The 22437-nt window shown below is 33.7% G+C and overlaps 1 protein-coding gene across 7 annotated transcripts in view; it reads left to right on the top strand.

Annotated features, from left to right (window-relative positions):
• CSMD3 (CUB and Sushi multiple domains 3) overlaps positions 1-22070 on the top strand; it is a 1102347-nt gene extending 1080277 nt beyond the window's left edge. For all 7 annotated transcript variants that reach the window (XM_059042775.2, XM_067017123.1, XM_067017122.1 and 4 more), the window contains 5 exons: positions 6041-6199; positions 13122-13234; positions 14132-14219; positions 16268-16403; positions 20066-22070. In XM_059042775.2, the coding sequence (XP_058898758.1) occupies positions 6041-6199; positions 13122-13234; positions 14132-14219; positions 16268-16403; positions 20066-20225 (656 nt within the window). In that variant the 3' untranslated portion in view covers positions 20226-22070. The remainder of the gene's footprint in view (positions 1-6040; positions 6200-13121; positions 13235-14131; positions 14220-16267; positions 16404-20065) is intronic.
• Positions 22071-22437: the final 367 nt, after the last annotated feature.

The following is a 22437-nucleotide window of genomic DNA, read 5'->3' as shown; positions in this document are numbered from 1 at the left end:
GTGACCATTTATTTAGAAAAATATATTTCAGTATGGGAAAACTATGCATTTTACTGTTTGGAATTTGAAGTTTGAATATTTGTATTATAAGATATCAAACTTCAAGCAATGTAATACTGTGACATGTTAATATTCCAAAAATATTGTATATAGTTGTCTCTATAAAATTTCCCTTTAAGAGTATCTGTAGATAGCTATAAAATAATGGCAATGGTTTATTTAAAATATTTTTTAAATATGAGATTTACATAGAATTTTTAAATATAAATTTTTAAAAGAAGGAACCAAATACACTTGGAGTGAGAGTAAAAGTTCAGCAACTTCTAGAACTTGTACAGTTTATTTTCAGTAATTTGATTTAAAAATAAAATTTTTAGTCGTTAAAAATATGGGCCTTGAAGTCCTACAACCTTGATGTAATCCCCATGTTATACACTGCCTACACTATGACTTTGGAAAAGTTAATTTCTACATCTGAGCCTCCATTTCTTTATCTATACAAAAGACATAATGATTAGATTAATATGAATGAACTTCATGAAAATGAAGCAGAACGTGCTTGGCTCATGGTAAGGGCTCAGTATACGAGAGCTTCTTTTTAATTTATTAGTATGTATTTTATTTACATGGTAGGAATGAAAAGATACACATAAAATTAAAGGCTCAGCATTTAATTTTTACCTTGGAAATAGATTTGTTCCAGTTGTAATAAGCCAGGTACAGTGTTAGAATCTAATTTTAGTTGGTTTCAGAAGTTCTCAATGTACATGCTATTAAACTGGACTGCCTACCAAAAAAATCAGTCTGAGAAACTGATTTTTTTCAACAGTCAGTGAAAACAGACTGAATTTCTCTAAGGTGACCAAAGAATATGTCATCAGGAGAAAGAAAGTGTTGCATGGAGTCAGAAAACCACAATGGTCCCAGCCCCTTGTAACCTCTATTCTACTTTCTGTCTCTATGAATTTGCCTATTCTAGGTACTTCATATAAGAGGAATCACAAAATGCTTCTCCTTTTGTGTCTGACTCGATAATGCTATGCTGAATGTATATACCATATTTTGTTTATCCATTCAGCTGTACACTGATATTAGGATTGTTTTCACCTTTTGGGCTAGTGTGAATAATCCTTAATCCTATGAACACTAGTATACAAGATTCTTTTTGATTTCCTGCTTTCCAGTCTTTTGGGTGGTAGTAGAATTGATGGATCCTGTGGTAATTCTAGGTTTAACTTTTTTGAGAAACTGCCAAACTGTTTTCCAAAGCAGTTGAGTCATTTGACATTCCCACCAGCAATGTACCAGGGTTTCACATCCTCACCTACACTTGTTATTTCCCGTTTACCACAACTTTTTAAAAAAAGAAAAACAAAGGGTTAGTGCAGGGTTGTAATTATAACTCAAAATGTATTCAGTATAAGACTAGGCTTGCCTCATTTTTAGGTAAATATCTTCCATTGGACCTTTCATTTCATGTCCACTGTAAAAATGTTTACCATTAACAATTAAAGGAATTTTTTCTGGTAAAAAAAAAAAAAAAAGAAAGAAAGAAAACCACAATGGTCAATCAGTGCCCAGAACTTTCCAAGAAAGATACTTTATCTGGTAGCATATGGGTACTCTGAATAATAGCTCCAGCATATCAAGTATAAATCTAGACTGTCCTGGGCAAAACATGGCCAATGGCTACCAATAAATATTTCAGGCTGACAAAAAAATTTTTAAAGGATATGGAAGAACTAAACAACAAAACTGATATGTTTAATGTAATATATATTTATATATAAATATTTCTCATCAACCAATTAAATAAAATATACTTTCTTTAAAGGCACATGGGACAGCTATAAGAACTGATCATGTATTAAGTAATAAAAAAGTCTACACACATTTCAAAGCAAAGTTAGTCTTACCTGACCATGATGCCGTTAAAAGTTAATAAGAAAATGGATATTTTTTTAAATTCCTCAATGTTTGGAAATTAAGAACAAAATTAATACCAATGAATAACTCATGAATTGAAGAAGAAATTAAAATGGAAAATATAACAATAAAGCTTAGTTATGCTGAAAAATCTAGATATCAAAACTTGGTAACTAGAGCCAATGTAAAGATGTGAGGGAAATATAAAGCCTTAAACCCTTACATTAGAAGAAAAGAAAGCCTTAGAATTAATAACTGTCCCTGTTAAGAAGATACAAAAGGTATAATGGAATGATCAAAAGAAACTAGAACTCAATGTAATAAAAATGAACAAACCAAAAAAACCCCAAAGATATAATAGAAGAATCTCAACAGAGTCAAAAGTAGTTCTTTAAAATAAAATGTACAAAGTGAATAATTTCTGGTAAGATTGATCAAGAAAGGAACAAAAGGTAGTAACATTTCAAAAGGAAATATGAAAAACTACATAGAGTAGATTGAATAAATTAGCAATATATAACAGAAAACTACTGTAACTGTCAATTTTTAAAAACTTAAATATTGACAAATTACTGGAAAAATGGATCTTAACATAACTAATAGGAGAAAACTCGAATAATCCCATAACAAAGTAGTAGTTAAAGCTACTTCCACAAGGAAAAACCTGTTCCATATGCCTCTACTGTTAAGTTCTACCAAATTTTGAAGGAACAGATCATCCCAGTTTTATAAAACTATCAAAACAAACCTCATTTTGTGGATCCAACATAACTCATAACTCAGGTAAAGACACTATAAAAAGAAAAAAATTACAGGCCCATTTGACATAAGATTATAGATGAAAAAATCCTACATAAAGCCTTAGCAAATCAAATACAGTTGACCCTGAACAGAAAGTGTGTTAGGGGCACTGGCCCTCAGTGCAGTCAAAAATCTGCATATAACTTATCATTGACCTTCAGTATGTGGTTCCTCCTTATCCAAGATTCCTTCATATCTGTGATTCCGCATCCATGAATTCAACTAACCACGGATCAGTACAGTAGTACTATAGTATTTACTGTTGAAAAAAATCTGTGCATAAGTGGACCCTCACAGTTCAAATCCATGTTGTTCAAGGGTTACCTGTACAACATTATAGTAAAGATGACACATCATTACCAAATTGGGTTACTGATAGATTTACAGGGATATTTTCATGTTAAATAATCCTTAAAAGTAATCTATCACATTAAGAGATTAACGTGCAAAAATTTTGATTATGTATGATCATCTAAATTATGATCATCTAAATACTTGCACAGAAACTATTTAGTAAGATTGAACATCTATTTATAATTTTTTAAAACTTTTAATAAATTAGAAAGGAAAAGAATTTCTTTAACCTGAGTGAAGGTATCTATAAAACTCTAGAACAATGTCATCTTAAGTGGGAAAACAGAAGCATTTCACTTAAAATCATGACACAGTGATTAGATTACTCCAAAGTAACAATAATTAAATTTGGCAGTGGTATCAGAGTCAGGAATATGATACTCTATATGGCAATGCTTTGAGGCTTATGAAGCAATGTTTACATTCAAAACTGTCTTGAAAAATAAGGATCATAACCATCATTGTCTTCCTTCTTTTCACTGTGCTCCACATCAGTGATAGTTAGATGACATTTTAGAGTTTAGAAAGAACTGCCAAATACACAATCACACTTAAATCTCAAATTAGACTTAACAATAGAAAGTACTGTCATCCCCTTTTACATAGGAATTTAAATGACCAGATAGTGTCTGCCTCTCCCATCCTATCATTAGTTGCATTTCTCAGTTATGTGTGAGAAAGGTGGAGGGTTGTGGTGACATGCTGGAGCTGCCAGGTAGAGCTTTGCCATAGCCAGTTCTGTGCATTCTTCCAAACTCTGCGTTCAGTGATGTCATGTTCATAGTCTGAAATCTGACATCACGGGAATATTTACATTATAGAATCAGCAAATAGTACAACCAGTTTGTTGGTTTGTTTGTTTTCTGGAGAGCCAGTTGTTAAACATTTACTACCACATCAATGATTAATCCTGATACAATGTTCTTTGCTGCTGCTGGTACCTACTTCTTTCCATTGCTATTTTCTCCTGCCATGGGGGTTCTCTTTAATCTCCTTCAACCAACTTCCTTAATTCCCCTAAGCCCAATGACAAGAACACCAAGTGTAGCAGATTTTCATTAAATATTCAGGGGTAACAAAGAGTAAGCATAGTACAGGCCAGGGGAAATAAACAATCAGAAAGATAAGAATAACACATTTATTGAGTACCTATTATTTGCCTTCACACTGCTGTTAGAACATCGTTCTCCCTTGCTCTTCCTCTTATCTCTACAACTAAGAGCCTATTACCTCCAAATTGCAGATCTTTCTAATGCAGGATAATTTAGTTGTCACTCCCTCCTCCAGACTTATTTTAGGTATGATTTTTGAGTTAAGTGCTCTTTAAGGTGCTTACCAAATCAAAGGCCTTTTACCCATACACCATATCAAATTTTTAGGTAAGGTCTCCTGTATATGCAGTGCATAGCTGTGTAGTTTGAGGTTTGGGGAGGGAGTGCCACTATAAGGATGACTTGGCAAACGTCCCAGAGCCAGGACTATGGATTTTTCATGATACTAACTGCATGTTCACTAACTATATATTTTATTAGCACCTATGTAATGATCTATGAGACCCACAGTTTCCCTATCTTACCTGTATAATACTAATGAAAGCAACTAACACTTATCAAAACTCTTCATATTCATTATCTCATTTAATCCTCCTTGTAACTCTGTATTAATCCCACATTAATGATGAGGAAATTCAGGTTTAGAGAGTTAAGTAACTTAGGGAAAACCACACAGTTTATAAATTGTAGAGGAGGGAATGAAACACAAGTGGTCTAGTTCTAGTGCCTGCACTTCTAGTCCTTCTGCTATATTGCTTTTGAATTATCATAGAAAAGAATAATGTTGGTTGAAATATTCAGTAAAAACTCAACTCTTGAGTGCATTTTATGTCCATCTTCTACCATAGTATTGTTTTATTTGTTTGCCGAGTAGAATTCAGGGAATGCATAATTTGTAACACAGTCTCTGTGATCTGAGCAGTAAGAACTGTGATGTATGTAGACAAAATCAGGTGACAAATGTCAATAACTTGTTAGAAAAAAAAAGGCTTTCCTCTAAATCCATGTCATTCATTCAGTCACACAAGTAGGCAGGCTATTTTGAATAGCTGATTTCTGAGGATGTGTTTTATTGTGATGTACAGAATTAATGGCAGCTCTCTCAGCCTCTTACCAGGATCTGAGTAGACGTTGACATACCTAATTTATATTAGCTATAAATTACATAACTAATTTGTATAAATATAATGTCTTATTTGTCTGCATTTAACATTAAGAGTGTTTCTTATTTGGATGAAAGTTTTACATTAGAATATCCTTTGATTCTACCACAGTTCATCTCTTTCCCATGAGAGTTAGCTGATTCTAGTGACAATTCTTTTATTTCTAAAAATATCTGTAAACCTCAGAGCTGTCAGGAGCGAAACAGGTAGAGCCCTGTTCTTCTTCAGGAGCATCTATTATTGAAATAACTGAACTCAGTATTCTTTAAAGAGGTCAAAGGAGCATCTCTCCTAAAAGTCTTCCAAGGCTGTTCTGCAAGGGGGTGGTTTAATTCTATGCTCTTCCTATGAACCTATTCCTACTGCTAGGAGAAAAGCAGGCCTCTTGGGACTTGTATATAGACTGACTTGGCCCGGTAACATCATTTTATTTTCCTTCTGAAAGAAAGATATTATTATAGGAAACCAAATATAAGTAAACTTGCTATGTCTTATATCTTTAATTGGTGTTGTTTATTTATCACTCATTGATGATGTATGTACAAATCTAGATTATTATTTTGGTTCATTCTAAAAAAATTAAAACACTTATGCGAAGAATTCATTTTATAATGCACATTCTATATTGTATATTTAGAAGAAAATGATTATTCAATAAACTAATACTCATTAATCTGGTATTTAATGCTTATATTTACAGAGCACTGTAAAATTAACATGTATGTTTATTTAATCTATTCACAGTTCCTGATGATGTATTTGCCCAAAATTATATATGGAAAGGCTCTTACAATTTTAAAGGAAGGAAACAACCCATGACCTTGACAGTTACTAGTTTCAATGCTTCCACTGGGAGAGTCAATGCAACACTCAGTAACAGCAACATGGAACTACTACTTTCAGGTATCACATTAAAGAACAGCAAACAATGCCTTTATGCCTGTCATTTCATCATTTTTTTAGTGATTTTTATACTGTGAAATATTTGCTATACTTTTGATGACATTCATAATTCATTCAGAAACAAGGCTTTCTGTTTTTTTGATTGATGCATATAAAACTCTGTGATTCTGAAATAAGCTCCCTCAAGAATATTTTTTATGTGGCTAGAATGACATGTCATGAAATAGAACAGAACTTTTAATTTGAATATAACTAACTCTGCCTGTCCCCTGCCTGAACCTGGGATTCTTCCACTGAGTGAGTGGTTCTGTGTCCCACATTGGCATTGCTCATTTGGTTGATTAACACATATTGACAGAGTTATTGTTGGTTATACCCTTTGCCTTCTCACTAGCAATGCAAAAGAGAGACTGTATCTCCACACCCTTGCCAACAGAGCATATTGTCAAGCTTTTGAAATTTTGCTGATCTGCTGTGTGGCTTACAGGGTCTCAGTGCTCCAGTTGGGTGTCAGGCCTGTGCCTCTCAGGTGGGAGAGCTGAGTTCAGGACATTGGTCCACCAGAGATCTCCCAGCTTCACATAATACCAAAAGGTGAAAGCTCTCCAAGAGATCTCCATCTCAATGCTAAGACCCAGCTCCACTCAACAACCAGCAAGCTACAGTGCTGGACATCCCACGGCAAACAACTAGAAAGACAGGAACACAAAGCCACCCATTAGCAGAAAGGCTGCCTAAAATCATACAGAGTTCACAGACACCTAAAACACACCACCAGATGCGGCCCTGCCCACCAGAAAGGCAAGATGCAGCCCCACCCACCAGAACACAGGCACCAGTCCCCTCCACCAGGAAGCCTACACAACCCACTGAACTACCCTTAGCCACTGGGGGTAGACAACAAAAACAATGACAGCTTCCCTGGTGGCTCAGTGGTTGAGAGTCCACCTGCCAATGCAGGGGACATGGGTTCGTGCCCCGGTCCGGGAGGATCCCACGTGCCACGGAGCAGCTGGGCCCATGAGCCATGACTGCTGGGACTGTGCATCCAGAGCCTGTGCTCCACGGCATGAGAGGCCACAACAGTAAGAGGCCCGCATACCACAAAAAAAAAAACAAACAAACAAACAAAAAAAAAAAACAATGAGAACTACGAACCTGCAGCCTGTGAAAAGGAGAGCCCAAACACAGTAAGTTATGTAAAATGGGAAGACAGAGAAACACATCAGTTGAAGGAACAAGGTAAAACCCCATCAGACCAAACAAATGAGGAAGAAATAGGCAGTCTACCTGAAAAAGAGTTCAGAGGAATGATAGTAAAGATGATCTAAAATCTTGGAAATAGAATGGAGAAAATACAAGAAACGTTTAACAAGGACCTAGAAGAACTAAAGAGCAAACAAACAATGATAAACAACACAATATGAAATTAAAAATTATCTAGAAGGGATCAATAGCAGAATAACTGAAGCAGAAGAACGGATAAGTGATCTGGAAGATAAAATAGTGGAAATAACTACTGCAGAGCAGAATAAAGAAAAAAGAATGAAAAGAATTGAGGACAGTCTTAGAGACCTCTGTGACAACATTAAATGCACCAACATCTAATTATAGGGGTCCCAGAAGAAGAAGAGAAAAAGAAAAGGACTGAGAAAATATTTGAAGAGATTATAGTTGAAAACTTCCCTACTATGGGAAAGGAAATATTCAATCAAGTCCAGGAAGCACAAAGAGTCCCATATGGGATAAATCCAAGGAGAAACACACCAAGACACATATTAATCAGACTATCAAAAATTAAATACAAAGAAAAAATATTAAAAGTGGCAAGGGAAAAGCAACAAAAAAAATACAAGGGAATCCCCATAAGGTTAACAGATGATTTTCAGCAGAAACTCTGCAAGCCAGAAGGGAGTGGCAAGACGTATTTAAAGTGATAAATGGGAAAATCCTACAACCAAGATTACACTACCCAGCAAGGATCTCATTCAGATTGGACAGAGAAATTAAAATCTTTACAGACAAGCAAAAGCTAAGATAATTCAGCACCACCAAACCAACTTTACAACAAATGCTAAAGGAACTTCTCTAGGCTGGACACACAAGAGAAGGAAAAGACCTACAATAACAAATCCAAAACAATTAAGAAAATGGTAATAGGAACACACATATTGATAATTACCTTAAATGTAAAAGGATTAAATGCTCTCACCAAAAGACATAGACTGGCTGAATGGATACAAAAACAAGACCCTTATATATGATGTCTACAAGAGACCCACTTCAGACCTAGGGACACATACAGACTGAAGTGAGGGGATGGAAAAAGGTATTCCATGCAAAAGGAAATCAAAAGAAAGCTGGAGGAGCAATTCTCATATCAGACAAAATAGACTTTAAAATAAAGACTATTACAAGAGACAAAAAGGACACTACATAATGATCAAGGAATCAATTCAAGAAGAAGATATAACGATTGTAAATATTTATGCACCCAACTGGACAATCTGGAAGAAATGGACAAATTCTTAGAAAAGCACAACCTTCTGAGACTAAACCAGGAAAAAAGAGAAAATATAAACAAACCTATCAAAAGCACTGAAATTGAGATTGTGATTAAAAACCTTCCAACAAACATAAGCCAGGATCAGATGGCTTCAGTGGTGAATACTATGAAACATTTAGAGAAGACCTAACATGTATCCCTCTCAAACTCTTCCAAAATGTAGCAGAGGGAGGAACACTCATTTTATGAGGCCACGATCACCCTGATACCAAAACCAGAAAAAGATGTCACAAAACAAGAAAACTACAGGCCAATATCACTGATGAACATAGATGAAATAATCCTCAACAAAATACTAGCAAACAGAATCCAACAGCACATTAAAAGGATCATACACCATGATCAAGTGGGGTTTATCCCAGGAATGCAAGGATTCTTCAATATACACAAATGAATCAATGTGATACATCATATTAACAAATTGAAGCAGAAAAACCATATGATCATCTCAGTAGATGCAGAAAAATCTTTTGACAAAGCTTAACACCCATTTATGATAAAAACCCTATAAAAAGTAGTTATAGAGGGAACTTACCTCAACATAATGAAGGCCATATATGACAAACCCACAGCCAACATCATTCTCCATGGTGAAATACTGAAAGCATTTCCTCTAAGATCAGGAATGAGACAAGGATGTCCACTCTCACCACTATTATTCACCATAGTCTTGGAAGTCAGACACAGCTACAAGATTAGAAAAAGAAATAAATGGAATCCAAATCAGAAAAGAAGAAGTAAACCTGTCACTGTTTGCAGATAACATGATACTATACGTAGAGAATCCTAAAGATGCTACCAGAAAACTACTAAAGCTAATCAATGAATTTGGTAAACTTTCAGGATACAAAATTAAGGCACAGAAATCTCTTGCATTCCTATACACTAATGATGAAAACTCTGAAAGAGAAATTAAGGAAGCACTCCCATTTACCATTGCAACAAAAAGAATAAAATACCTAGGAATAAACCAACCTAAGGAGACAAAAGACCTGTATGCAGAAAAATATAAGACACTGATGAAAGAAATCAAAGATGATACAAACAGATGGAGAGATATACCATGTTCTTGGATTGGAAGAATCAACATTGTGAAAATGACTATACTGACCAAAGCAATCTACAGATTCAGTGCAATCCCTATCAAACTACCAATGGCCTTTTTCACAAAACTAGGACAAACAAATTTCACAATTTGTATGGAGACACAAAAGACCACAAATAGCCAAACCAATCTTGAAAAAGAAAAACAGAGCTGGATTAATCAGGCTCCCAGTCTTCAGACAATACTACAAAGCTACAGTAATCAAGACAGTATGGGACTGGCACAAAAACAGAAATATAGATCAATGGAACAGGATAGAAAGCCCAGAGGTAAGCCCACACATATATGGTCACCTTATCTTTGATAAAGGAGGCAAGAATATACAGTGTAGAGAAGACAGCCTGTTCAATAAGAGGTGCTGGGAAAACTGGACAGCTACATATAAAAAAATGAAATTAGAACACTCCCTAAACCATACACAAAAATAAACTGAAAATGGATTAAAGACCTAAATGTAAGTGCAGACACTATAAAACTCAGAGGAAAACATAGGCTGAACACTCGATGAGATAAATCACAGCAAGATCCTTTTTGACCCACCTCCTAGAGAAATGGAAATAAAATCAAATATAAACAAATGCAAACTAATGAAGCTTAAAAGCTTTTCACAGCAAAGGAAGCCATAAACAAGACAAAAAGACAACCCTCAGAATGGGAGAAAATATTTGCAAATGAAACAACTGACAAAGGATTAATCTCTAAAATTTATAAGCAGCTCATATAGCTCAATATCAAAAAAACAAACAATCCAATCCAAAAATGGGCAGAAGACCTAAATAGACATTTCTCCAAAGAAGATATACAGATTGCCAACTAACACATGAAAGGATGCTCAATATTTCTAATCATTAGAGAAATGCAAATCAAAACTACAATGAGGTATCACCTCATACCAGTCAGACTGGCCGTCATCAAAAAATCTACAAACTGGAAATGCTGGAGAGGGTGTGGAGAAAAGGGAACCCTCTTGCACTCTTGGTGGGAATGTAAATTGATACAGCCGCTATGGAGAACAGTATGGAGATTCCTTATAAAACTAAAAAGAACTACCATACGACCCAGCAATCCCACTACTGAGCATATAACCTGAGAAAACCGTAATTCAAAAAGAGTCACGTACCACAATGTTCATTGCCGCTATGTTTTCAATAGCCAGGACATGGAAGCCACCAAAGTGTCCATCGACAGATGAATGGATGAAGAAGATTAAGCACATATGTACAATGGAATATTACTCCGCCATAAAAAGAAATGAAATTGAGTTATTTGTAGTGAGGTAGATGGACCTAGAGGCTGTCATACAGAGTGAAGTGAGTGAGAAAGAGAAAAACAAATTTCTGTATGCTAACACATATATACGGAATCTAAAAAAAAAAAAAATTGGTTCTGAGGAACCTAGGCGCAGGACAGGAATAAAGACACAGACGTAGAGAATGGACTTGAGAACACAGGGAAGGGAAGGGTAAGCTGGGACGAAGGGAGTGAGTGGCATGGACTTATATATACTACCACATGTAAAATAGATAGCTAGTGGGAAGCAGCCACATAGCACAGGGAGATCAGCTAGGTGCTTTGTGACCAACTAGAGGGGTGGGAGGGAGACACAAGAGGGAGGAGATATGAGGATATATGTATATGTATAGCTGATTCACTCTGTTATAAAGCAGAAACTAACATTGTAAAGCAATTATTTTCTAATAAAGATGTTTAGAAAAAAAAGAAAAGAAATGCATCTGGAATAAAATGGGCCACAATGAATTTGAATTATTGCTGTCATTTAAAAATATATTTTTAAAGTAGTGATATTGAAAATATGAAATATGTATTTTTATTTCTTGGCAGTGTATATATCCCATACAATTATTAATAATGGAATAATTTGTGGTATAAATAAAATTGAAAATAAAAGTATATCTGTTGATTTTTTAAATTTTACAAGAACTATAAAGCTTCATTTTGTATTGTTGAATGAGCCGACCTTAAACCCAAAGTCAAGGTATTAGAAGTTAATATGTATTTTAATTTAAAAAATATACACAATTACATGATATAAATTGAAAGAAACTTTATATGAATGAATGGAATGTGTGACTACTGATTTATTTAATTTTGAAACATAATTTTTTTTTCCTTCTTTAAGAGAGTTAGCACTCAATAAATGTATATGTATTCTAATGTAGAAAAATTTTAAACAAATTTCTACAAATACAGATAAACAAATAATTAAACTAATTTAACTTTCTATCCTTGTCTCCATAAAATTAATTATAACATTTTCCCAGTAATTTTGGTTACTTTTGTATGTTTTCCCTATTAATTGTAATTTACTTTAGATCAAGATCTATGTATCATTATATTTGTATTCCCAGCTAATTTTTATGATACCTTATTACATAGGTGAAATATTAAGTGAGTGAAGTAATTATTCAAATTTCAACCATCAGTTAATCACAAAATTTTTACTTAGAACCTTATATTCTATTATTCTCCCCTAAACACATTTATATTCCAGCGTATTCCTACTCTTGGAATACTCCCGTTCAGGAAAAAAAAAAAAAAAAAATTGTATTCATCTTTCTTCTCTCCTTTATGCCATTACCTGTATTTACCTTCTTGAATTAAAAATTCTGCTTGATTTTTGAGATCCACCTCAAATGCTCTTTTTTCTTAATAAACATTTCCTAAGCACTCCAGTGTGAAATGATCCTTCTCTCTTCTGGCCTTTAATTCATCATATTCTCTCTCTCTATCATTATATCTCCTATTTCATCAGAAATTCATGTAAGCATCCTATTTTTAGATAGGAACAGCATATTCATCTTTGTGGCGCCAGTAGCACCTTGAATACTCTTTTTCTCAGTTGGCACCTAACTTATTATTAAGGAAAATATCTGGAATTTTAACATTTCATTCATATCCTTGAATATTTTAAATCTGTTTGGGGGAAGAAATCATTTTGTTTACAATAATCATGGAATGATGTTATTAAGAACAGTAGTATTTAATTTTAATAGCATAGGTAATTTAAACCCCACAGTTAAGATTTGAGCTGAAAATTTCAGCTGAAAGAGAGATCAATATATATTGCAGGATTTGTGAAAAGCATTCTGGGTGAAGGTGGCCTTGACTTGGCCTTGTTTTATTTCTTTTACTATCACATGTATTTATGATATATTTAAGTAGTTATAGATAGTAAAGTAAACCATAACTGTTTGTAAAATTAATAGACTAAATGTTCTTACATTTTACAGGAGTATATAAAAGCCAAGAAGCTCGCCTAATGTTAAACATCTATCTTATTAAAGTACCAGCTCAAGCTTCTGTGAAGAAAATGAAGGAGGAAGATTGGGCTATGGATGGCTTTGTAAGTATAGTACTTTAAAAGTCTGCTGCTAATTTTAATAACAAATTTATGCTTTGGTTTGTCATTAAAATTCCAGAAAAATCTAATTTTCTAAATTGAGCTAATTAAACACACACACATATATTTACAGATGTGTAGCCATCACCACAGGTGATTTTAGAATATTTGCATCACCTCAAAAAGAAACTCCATACCCTGTAGCTATCACCCAACCCATCCACCCATCATCCCCACAACCCCAAGCAACCACAACTCTATTTTCTGTCTCTTTAGAGTTCCCTGTTCTAGGCTTTCATATTTATGGAATCATACAATACGTGGTCTTTTGTGACTGGCTTCCTTCACTTATAATGGGAAGCCTTAAGTTCTAGGCTTGGAACTTACCGATTGTCAATTCCACCCACATTCCATTGACCAAAACAAGTCACAGGACCAAATCCAAGTCAGTGAGGTAGAAAGTATACTCTTTCCATGAAGGTTGATGGGAAGTGGGGGGAAGGGAGTGCATATATGTCGAACAGTAATCTAATCTACAAAGAACAGTGTTATTATATTTTAATTTTTAATTGACCATTTGCCTCATTCTGTTTCATCATATCATTGCCCTTTTTCTTGACAACAGGTTTCTTAGCCTAAAAGAAGTCTATAAGTCTGTATCATTGTTAAATAACAAATCCTTTTTTTCCCAGTATCATAATTATTTAAAGATGAAATTTAAAATTTTGCTTTTTAATAATGGCAGATTTTCACAGTGTTCTGTGTGTTACATAGTAGAAGATATGGAGGAAGGAATTCTGCATAATATTCATTTCAGAGTAAAACTGAATATTTTCTAAGGCTGGGAAAATATATCTGTGGCCAGTCTTCAGTTTTAACCAAACTTATAAATACTTTTAGGTTTCTGCTGAGCCTGATGGAGCTACTTATGTATTTCAAGGATTTATTCAGGGCAAAGATTATGGGCAATTTGGACTACAAAGACTGGGTAATGTATTCATTTTCATTTTCATGTAGTTCTTTTATTACTCCAGATATCATAAGAAAGTACAACAGATTCTGAACATTAGGCACACTTACTATACTTTGAATTTGGAATTGTCAGGACTATACATTGATACATTTGACAGCCTTTTAAATATTTGCATTCCTCAGAATATTGTTTCTCTGTGTTCCAGCTCCACACAATGTTTAGTTTTTCAGCATATTTCTAATAAACATGACAAACTGCCTTGCCCTCAAGCAAGTAAAAAGGAGAAAAAGTGATAAAGATATGAAAGAAAATATTAAACTGTAAATAATTTTATCATATGAGAATTGTAATACCTCTCTGCAATTTGAATATTGTCACAATTTTCTTACTGCTCCAAAAAAATGTAGTGGCACTTTAACTCATAGAGTCTGGAAAGGGAAAATAACTTTGAGGAGTGAGCCCCATTTTGGGACTTTGTGCTCTTCAGATATGTAAATTTTCCATGGTGGGAGGCACAGGGTTTTGTCATTTTTATTTCTAACTCTTCTAAAATGTATATAAATATTTAATGGACTCGTTTGAATGTATTTATTAACATAGCTTTCGGTGTATAATTTTCCTAAGGTGTACTGTCTCCCATTACTATGTTGTGGTATTAATGCATAAAGAGTAAATTCAGGCTCTAAAATCTACTACTTGATGTTTATCATAAAAATTCCATTGCTTTGAACTTTTATATAAGTTTTATGAGTCCCTGGAAAAATAATGTATAAAAAAGGTACTAACACTTTTTAACCTGGACTAAGGTATGACTTAGTTGAATATTTATCAAAAAGGCAAATCAGTTTTCTCCAAATGAGCAATGTTAATAAGATGTCATTTCAGATAATGTCTTGCCAAAATTGTTAGTTTTAAAAGCAGGATAAAACATTTATTAACATAGTACATTAACAAAGTTGTGTAAATGAATGCAAGATCTTTTCACATAATATTCCCTAAAGCATCTCAAGCACTACATGTCTAAAACAGCACCTATAGAAAAGGAACTATTTCTTTCTAAAAAAAGAGCTTGTTATTTATTTTCTCTTCCCTAGTCACTGTGCCAACATGTTGACAAACCTGATTTTTCTCATTTCCTAACTGTGCAAATGTCATAACCATTTACTCAGCCCCAAGTAGAACATATCTAAATCCTATGCCTTCTCTCCCTTTCATCCACACAAACAAGTTCCCCTGAATCTATCTTTTCATGCGCTTCCTAGTGCTGCAGTTCACATCTTAATTTCTGTTTTTATCTAGGATGCTCCTACAGTCCTTAAACTACTCTTGCTTTCAGACCAGACTCCCTCAACTCCATTTCACCCTAGTCGCTGTTCTAAATCTTGTATCTTATCACTGAGCCTTTTTTTTTTTTTCCCCAAACACATCCAGTTGTTCCTCATTATAAGTGGGTGGAAAGTCTGGGCTCTTTAGAATCATATTTATGCCTTTTCAAATAATTTATCATTTTAGCCTCCTACTCCCTACCACATGTCCTTTCCACACAGACATGCCTAATGCTTGTCATATCCTCTAAATATACCACTCACCTTCCCATTTCTAGGCTTCTGATGGTCCTGCTTCCTCCCCTATTTGTTGTTCTATTGATTCTTCAAGGTCAAGCTCATAAGTCCTGCAGAAAACATTCTTACATACCACCAGATGGAATTACTCCTTGCTTTCCTAAAGCACATTGATCATGAATTCATCCTTGATATATATACTTATTTGTGGCTCTGTATTCTTCCCACAATTGTATGAACTCTTCAGAGACTCCACGTATTTTTTATTCTGTGTCCTTTCCTGGAAAAATATACATAGTAGGCACTGTGCAAAATTGTGAAGAAATGAGTTGAAGGAGTTTTGTGAATTATTTTTGTTTACTATGTACATTTCCAATTACATCTAGCAGATATTTCTAAGTAGATATCTTGAGCAAGGAAGAAATTCATTGGTTCACAAAACTAAAAAATCAAGTGTGATAAAGTAGGGTTGATTTTATAAGTTATTTTCTTATTTTATAGGACTGAATATGTCAGAAGGTTCAAATTCTTCAAATCAACCTCATGGTACAAATAGTAGTTCTGTGGCCATTGCTATTCTTGTGCCTTTTTTTGCACTTATATTTGCAGGATTTGGATTTTATCTTTATAAACAAAGGTAAGTTTGTTGATTTTAAGTATAAAGCATTTCCCAAATCTATATTTCATGTTCTCTTTACTCTCTAGTTCAAATTCTAACTTGCATTTTTTCTGGGTTGTTTAAATCTCTGTGTGCCCAATATTGCCACAGTTGTTGAAACCATTATTTCCCCTGCCTTTCCCTCCACCACAGCAATATACCCACAACTAAAATTGCTCTGTTAAGTTACACAAGCATTCAACTTAACACTTCCTCCTTTTTGCCTGTCAATTTCCTGGTACATAACTAATTGTATAAGTTATTTTTACATTATCCATATTGAAACTTTAGAGATACAAATCTAAGTTAAGGTTTAAATTGAAGAGGTGATATCTGCTGCCAGATTTATTTAGAGAACTAGGAAGAAGCTGTGTCCAGACCTCTTATTTCACCTGACAATACTGATTGATTTTACCCAGGGAGACAGATGATAAAATCCTCTAATCCTCTCATTTATCTCTGTTGCTTTTAGAAGATGATGGAATTAATATATTATATTTGTGATATATCTCATGTATGACTATATAGATTATTCGTTGGTCCCTGTTCACTACATCCATTACAACATCCTGGTGAGGGGCTTCACTATGCAATTCTCCACTATTTGGGACCATCCCTTACTAAGAAAAAAAGTATGCTAAAAAAAAAAAAAAAGAAGAAAAAGTATGCAGGTAACCAGATAATTAAATGAATACCTAAATGTAATGTATTTTTCTCAAAACTGATGTTTTTATTATAAATACCAGTCTGTATTATCTAAGAATGATTTATTTAATATTATGTAAATTTGTAACAATTGTGCATTAGCAGCTGTTTAGGCCTTGTCAATATAAGATGTTATTAATGATAAAAATCATCACTAAATTTATTTATAAAGCAAACTATGCTAATCTTTTTTATTATTGTGATAAAATACACATAACGTAACATCATTTAAACCATTGTAGGTGTACAGTTCAATGACATTTAGTACATTCACAACACCCATCACCCCAAAGGAAACTGTACCCACGAAGCAGTAACTCCCTACTCCTCCCACCCCTGCCCCAGGCAACTACTCACCTGCTTTCTATCTGTCGGTTTGCCTCTTCTGGATATTTTCTAGAAATGGAATCATACAATATGTGACATTTTGTATCTGGCATCTTGAATGTAATATGTTTTCAAGTTTTATCCATGTTATACCATATATCTGCACACTATTCCTTTATATGGCTAAATAATATTGCATTGTATGGTTGAAGGTGTTGTGTTTAAATATGTCCATTCATCAGTTGATGGACATTTGGATTGTTCCTATGTTTTTTCTATTATGAATAGTGCTGCTATACACATTTGTGTACAAGTTTTGTTTGAATATCTGTTTCCATTTTTTTGAGTATGTACTCAAGAATGGAATTGCTGGATTATATGGTACTCCTCCATCTAACCAACCTAGTGAAGTGGTATCTCATGTGGTTTTGATTTACATTTTTCTAATTACTAATGACATTGAGCATCTTTTCATGTGCCTGTTGGTCATTTGCCTACATTCTTTGAAGAAATGCCTATTCAAGTACTTTGCCCATTTAAAAAATGGGGTTATTTGTTCTACTGTTGAGGTATAATAGTTCTCTATGTATTCTGGATACTAGACCTTTTTGGATATAGGGTTTGCAAATATTTCTTTTTCTGTGGGTTGCAGTTCCACTCTCTTGATAATGTTCTTTGATATACACGTTTTTCATTTTGATGAAGTACAATTTTTTTCTTTTATTTTTTGTTACTTGTGCTTAGTGTCATACCTAAGAAACCATTGCCAAATTCAAGGTCATACAACTTGTATGTTTTCTAAGAGTTTTATAGATTTTGCTCTTATATTTAGAAATGATTAGTTTTGAGTTAATTTTCATTGATGTGTAAGCTTTTCTAAAACTTGATATTATTTTCCTTAAAGCTGTAGCTCAATATTAGCAGAAGGAAATTCTTTTACATCTTTGTGATCCTTACCTAATTAGAAGGAAATGATGTTGCTTCTGTTTCTACTGTGAATCTAGTTTGAAAAAAGAGAAACAAATATGATCCATTAGAATTATGCACCTGCCAAGAGCAAGTTGTAAACAATATAATTCATATTATATAACAATATATAGATGATGCTTTTGAAAGAAGCTTTAGATAGATTTGTTTAATATTGTCATCATACAAATCACCTAACAATTTTGAGTATGGAGAAAAATTCAGAAAATTCATTGGGGTAGTAAAATCGCATAACGGCAAATACAAATTATGCTAAAATAAATCTTTGAAATTTGTTGTGTTTGGTGTAAACAGAGGAGATTTATTTCAAAGCCTTTTTAGGAATTAGGTTTGAGAAACAGGTAAGGGCAAGTATGCCTTTGTTCCATTACAAATGTCAACAAATTATGCAGTGGGATGTGGGAAAGAGAAACTAGAAATAAACATTAGTCAAAAAGGAGACAAATAAAAAATGAAGCAAGAATTCAAGATGAGCAACGTATACCAGCCAGCCTAGATTCCATGTGTTTTATAAACTAATGGCAAATATTCAGTTATCAGTAACTCTTTGGAAACTATTTTCATGACTTGAGTATCAGTATAGATAGTAATTTCTTCTTTGAGATTTTTGAATTTACTTGCTCTACTGTATATAATTTTAAGCCAACTGAATAGTTATGTTTCTAGGATACTCCAAGCACCTTCCCAAATTAGGCGCCAGCATTAGATGTCTACTCTTCTTGGAACCCCCTTCTTATTACTGCAGAACCGCAAGTCTTATTAAATTTTGCCTCCTTGGAGATGCTTTTCCTTATTACCTCTCTCTTTTTTTTTTTTTTTTTTTTTTTTATGTGGTACTCGGGCCTCTCACTGTTGTGGCCTCTCCCGCCGCGGAGCACAGGCTCAACGGCCATGGCTCACGGGCCCAACCGCTCCGCGGCATGTGGGATCTTCCCGGACTGGGGCACGAACCCGTGTCTCCTGCATCGGCAGGCGGACTCTCAACCACTGCGCCACCAGGAAGCCCCCTTATTACCTCTCCTAAACTGGCTCCCAGTTACTTTCTGTCCTATAAACCATTTTCCTTTTTATTAAAACGAGTTTCATTATTATTTTTCTTGTTTTATTATTTTTCATTTATTCATTGCTTTCTATCATTACAATATGAGCTCCATGAGAGTGATGACTTCATGTTTTTGTTTAAAAAAAATGTATATATATATATCCAATGCCTAGGATCATGCCTAGTACTTAATAGATGCTCAGTAAATATTTGAGGAATGAAGAGTAATGAGATTAAAATTCATCAGCATCATAATTTAGTTATATTTTACATACTATTTCATAATGATAACATTATTTAATAAGAAAATTAATGAGAATAGCCATGATATCATTTATTTACACTTACTCATATTGGTGCACTTTATAAATATATATTGTATGTAAATAATAAAAGTCACTCAGGATTTAAAAGTGACAGGTAAAATGTTCAAATGTGCTGTATTGAGTTTATGGTTTCTCAATTAATACTTTCAAGTTACATTATCCATTAACAATAACTCGAGTCATTGTGTTTGAGCCCTACTCTGCTATTTCTTGAAGAAAGTTAACATATAGCTAATCAATGTTCTCATCCACAGGACTGCACCCAAAACACAGTATACAGGATGTTCAGTTCATGAAAATAACAATGGCCAAGCAGCTTTTGAAAATCCCATGTATGACACCAACTCGAAGTCAGTGGAAGGGAAGGCAGTACGGTTCGATCCCAACTTGAACACAGTCTGCACAATGGTATAACGTGGCAACCTTTGCCTTCTTCAGAAGCTTGGAAATTGACACACAAAACAGTGCACATTTAGTTCACTGATAAACAAATTAAAGCACACTTTTCAGGACTTGCTGGGTCACCTTTTCCCGAGGAATGATAGAGAAGAGTGTTTTTTCATAAACTGGACCATAATTCTTCTTCATGTTTACCATGGAGAGTTTTACAAAAATCGGCTGCACTCTGAGAGTGCTTACTCACAGTTTATTTGCTTTTTTTAAAAAGGAGATTATTCTAAAACATAAACTTATTTGCATATATTGGAGGAGCATCCACTGTCAGTATTTCTGTGCTTTATAAACTATATTAGAGGGACTGGGTTAAAAAAAATGATATAGGGTAGAAAATAAGAGCTATACTTACAAGAGTCAATAGATCACTGACTTCTCTTTAACTGTCATGAGCTACATCACACCCATAAGTCTGTATTTCACACCACTCTATCAGCTGTTCCTTCCTATTAATTGAGTCATTGTTTTCTTTATTTCCCCGGTTATTTCAGATGGAGTCATGCCCTGAAATGTTTATGAACTAGTTTATGCCACAGAAGCGATAAGATTGCCCACTCTGATTTGACTCTCTGGTTTTTGTTCTTCAGCATCATATTGCTATCTTTTTTTTTAGACTGGTTGTCATAGTTTCTGCAAATGGCAAGATCATCGTGCTATCCTCCTGATTTCCCTCAGTATGTTGTAACCAGTATTATTCAGTGAGCCATGGGATAGTGTTTAACTCCTTGCTTCAATCTGTTTTGTCACTCAGAAACCACTTTAGCTGCCAAAAATTATCTATAATAAAGATGATTTTGCAGTTATTTGAGACACCAAACTTACCATTCTTTACAAATGTTTCTGCAAGAACAAATAGAACCTATTAATCTACTTATTTAGTTTATGGTATATCTACTTATCCTTCCAGTTGAGCCTTCAAATTTATTTAACATTGTTTCGAACTTTTATCTAACAGTGAGTTAGAATTCTAAGTTTTTAAATTTTTTAACTTTTAGTCAACAATGAGTTAAACATATATTTTGGACCAGCCCCTAATCAAAATGACTAAAAAAAGAAATTACTTTCAAATCACCAATATAAATTTATTTCCTAAAACTGTGGATTTACCAAATTTTCATATATTTTAAAATTTCTGTACTCTAATTCTTAAGAAGCAGCTTTCAGATATGACAGGTTTCTTTGATAGTCAAATTAAGATATGTATTTGCAAGTTATTGGTGGCTCATTTACTACTGTATCACAGTAATGCCAGCATTTTGATTTAATAGGTCATTGTGTTCTTTTTGTAGCATGTTTTATTTCATAGAATAAATTATGTACCCAGTGTGAACACTTTGTTCTTGTCCCTTTCAAATATGGATAAACTTCTAAACAGTCTTGACTTTTTGTATCATAAGACAGAGTGCCTAAGAGAAATCATTGCACCTGGAACGCTACTTGGATCTATGTCTACAACATATAGTGAATTTCTTGTAAACCACTTTGAGATACATTGTTTTGGAAATTCATATAATTTTCTCAACATTGTACTCTACTGACAGGATGCTGTTTTAAATTTTATTCCATCAGTTATTTATTCTTGTTTATTCAAATGACTGCAATAACAATGATTCATTCATTAATGTTAAGGTTAATACATTTAAGATCTTGTTTAAACAATGTTTCTTCTGCAACTGGCTACTCCTCTTATATTAATGCATACACTTTTGTAAAGAAGTATATTTTTATGAAAAAAAATCTTTGTAAAAGTATGATGTAAATTTTCAGTGCAATGTAAACAAAATAAAAATGGATAATTGCTTTTGTAAAACATGTATTCTTTTCCAAGTTGTCTGCCAGTGTACTGGTTAGTAAAAGGAATGAAGAGCCCATCTTTATTTGGTGTTGTAAAGTTCTGAAACTGCATATTACATATTCTTAGTCCACAACATAATAATGACACATGGGTGTTTTTCTTCTCTATATTCTGTAGTTCCCCAAGTATATCACTGTTAAAAGTAAGTACATTCCCAGTAAACATAATAGTATCATAAGAACCTCATCTTAGAATTTATATTAAATGTAAATACTTTAATAATACATACTATCTAAATTTAGATATACCTGATGATTTCTAGTATTTCTGTAGTATATTTTCTTAGAGATATTTATGTTAAGCATGCTTCATAAGTAT

Source organism: Kogia breviceps, chromosome 17 (assembly GCF_026419965.1).
Source record: "Kogia breviceps isolate mKogBre1 chromosome 17, mKogBre1 haplotype 1, whole genome shotgun sequence".
NCBI lineage: Eukaryota > Metazoa > Chordata > Mammalia > Artiodactyla > Physeteridae > Kogia > Kogia breviceps.
The sequence above is the reverse complement of the archived record's forward strand: the minus strand, read 5'-3'. Positions and strand labels throughout refer to the sequence as shown.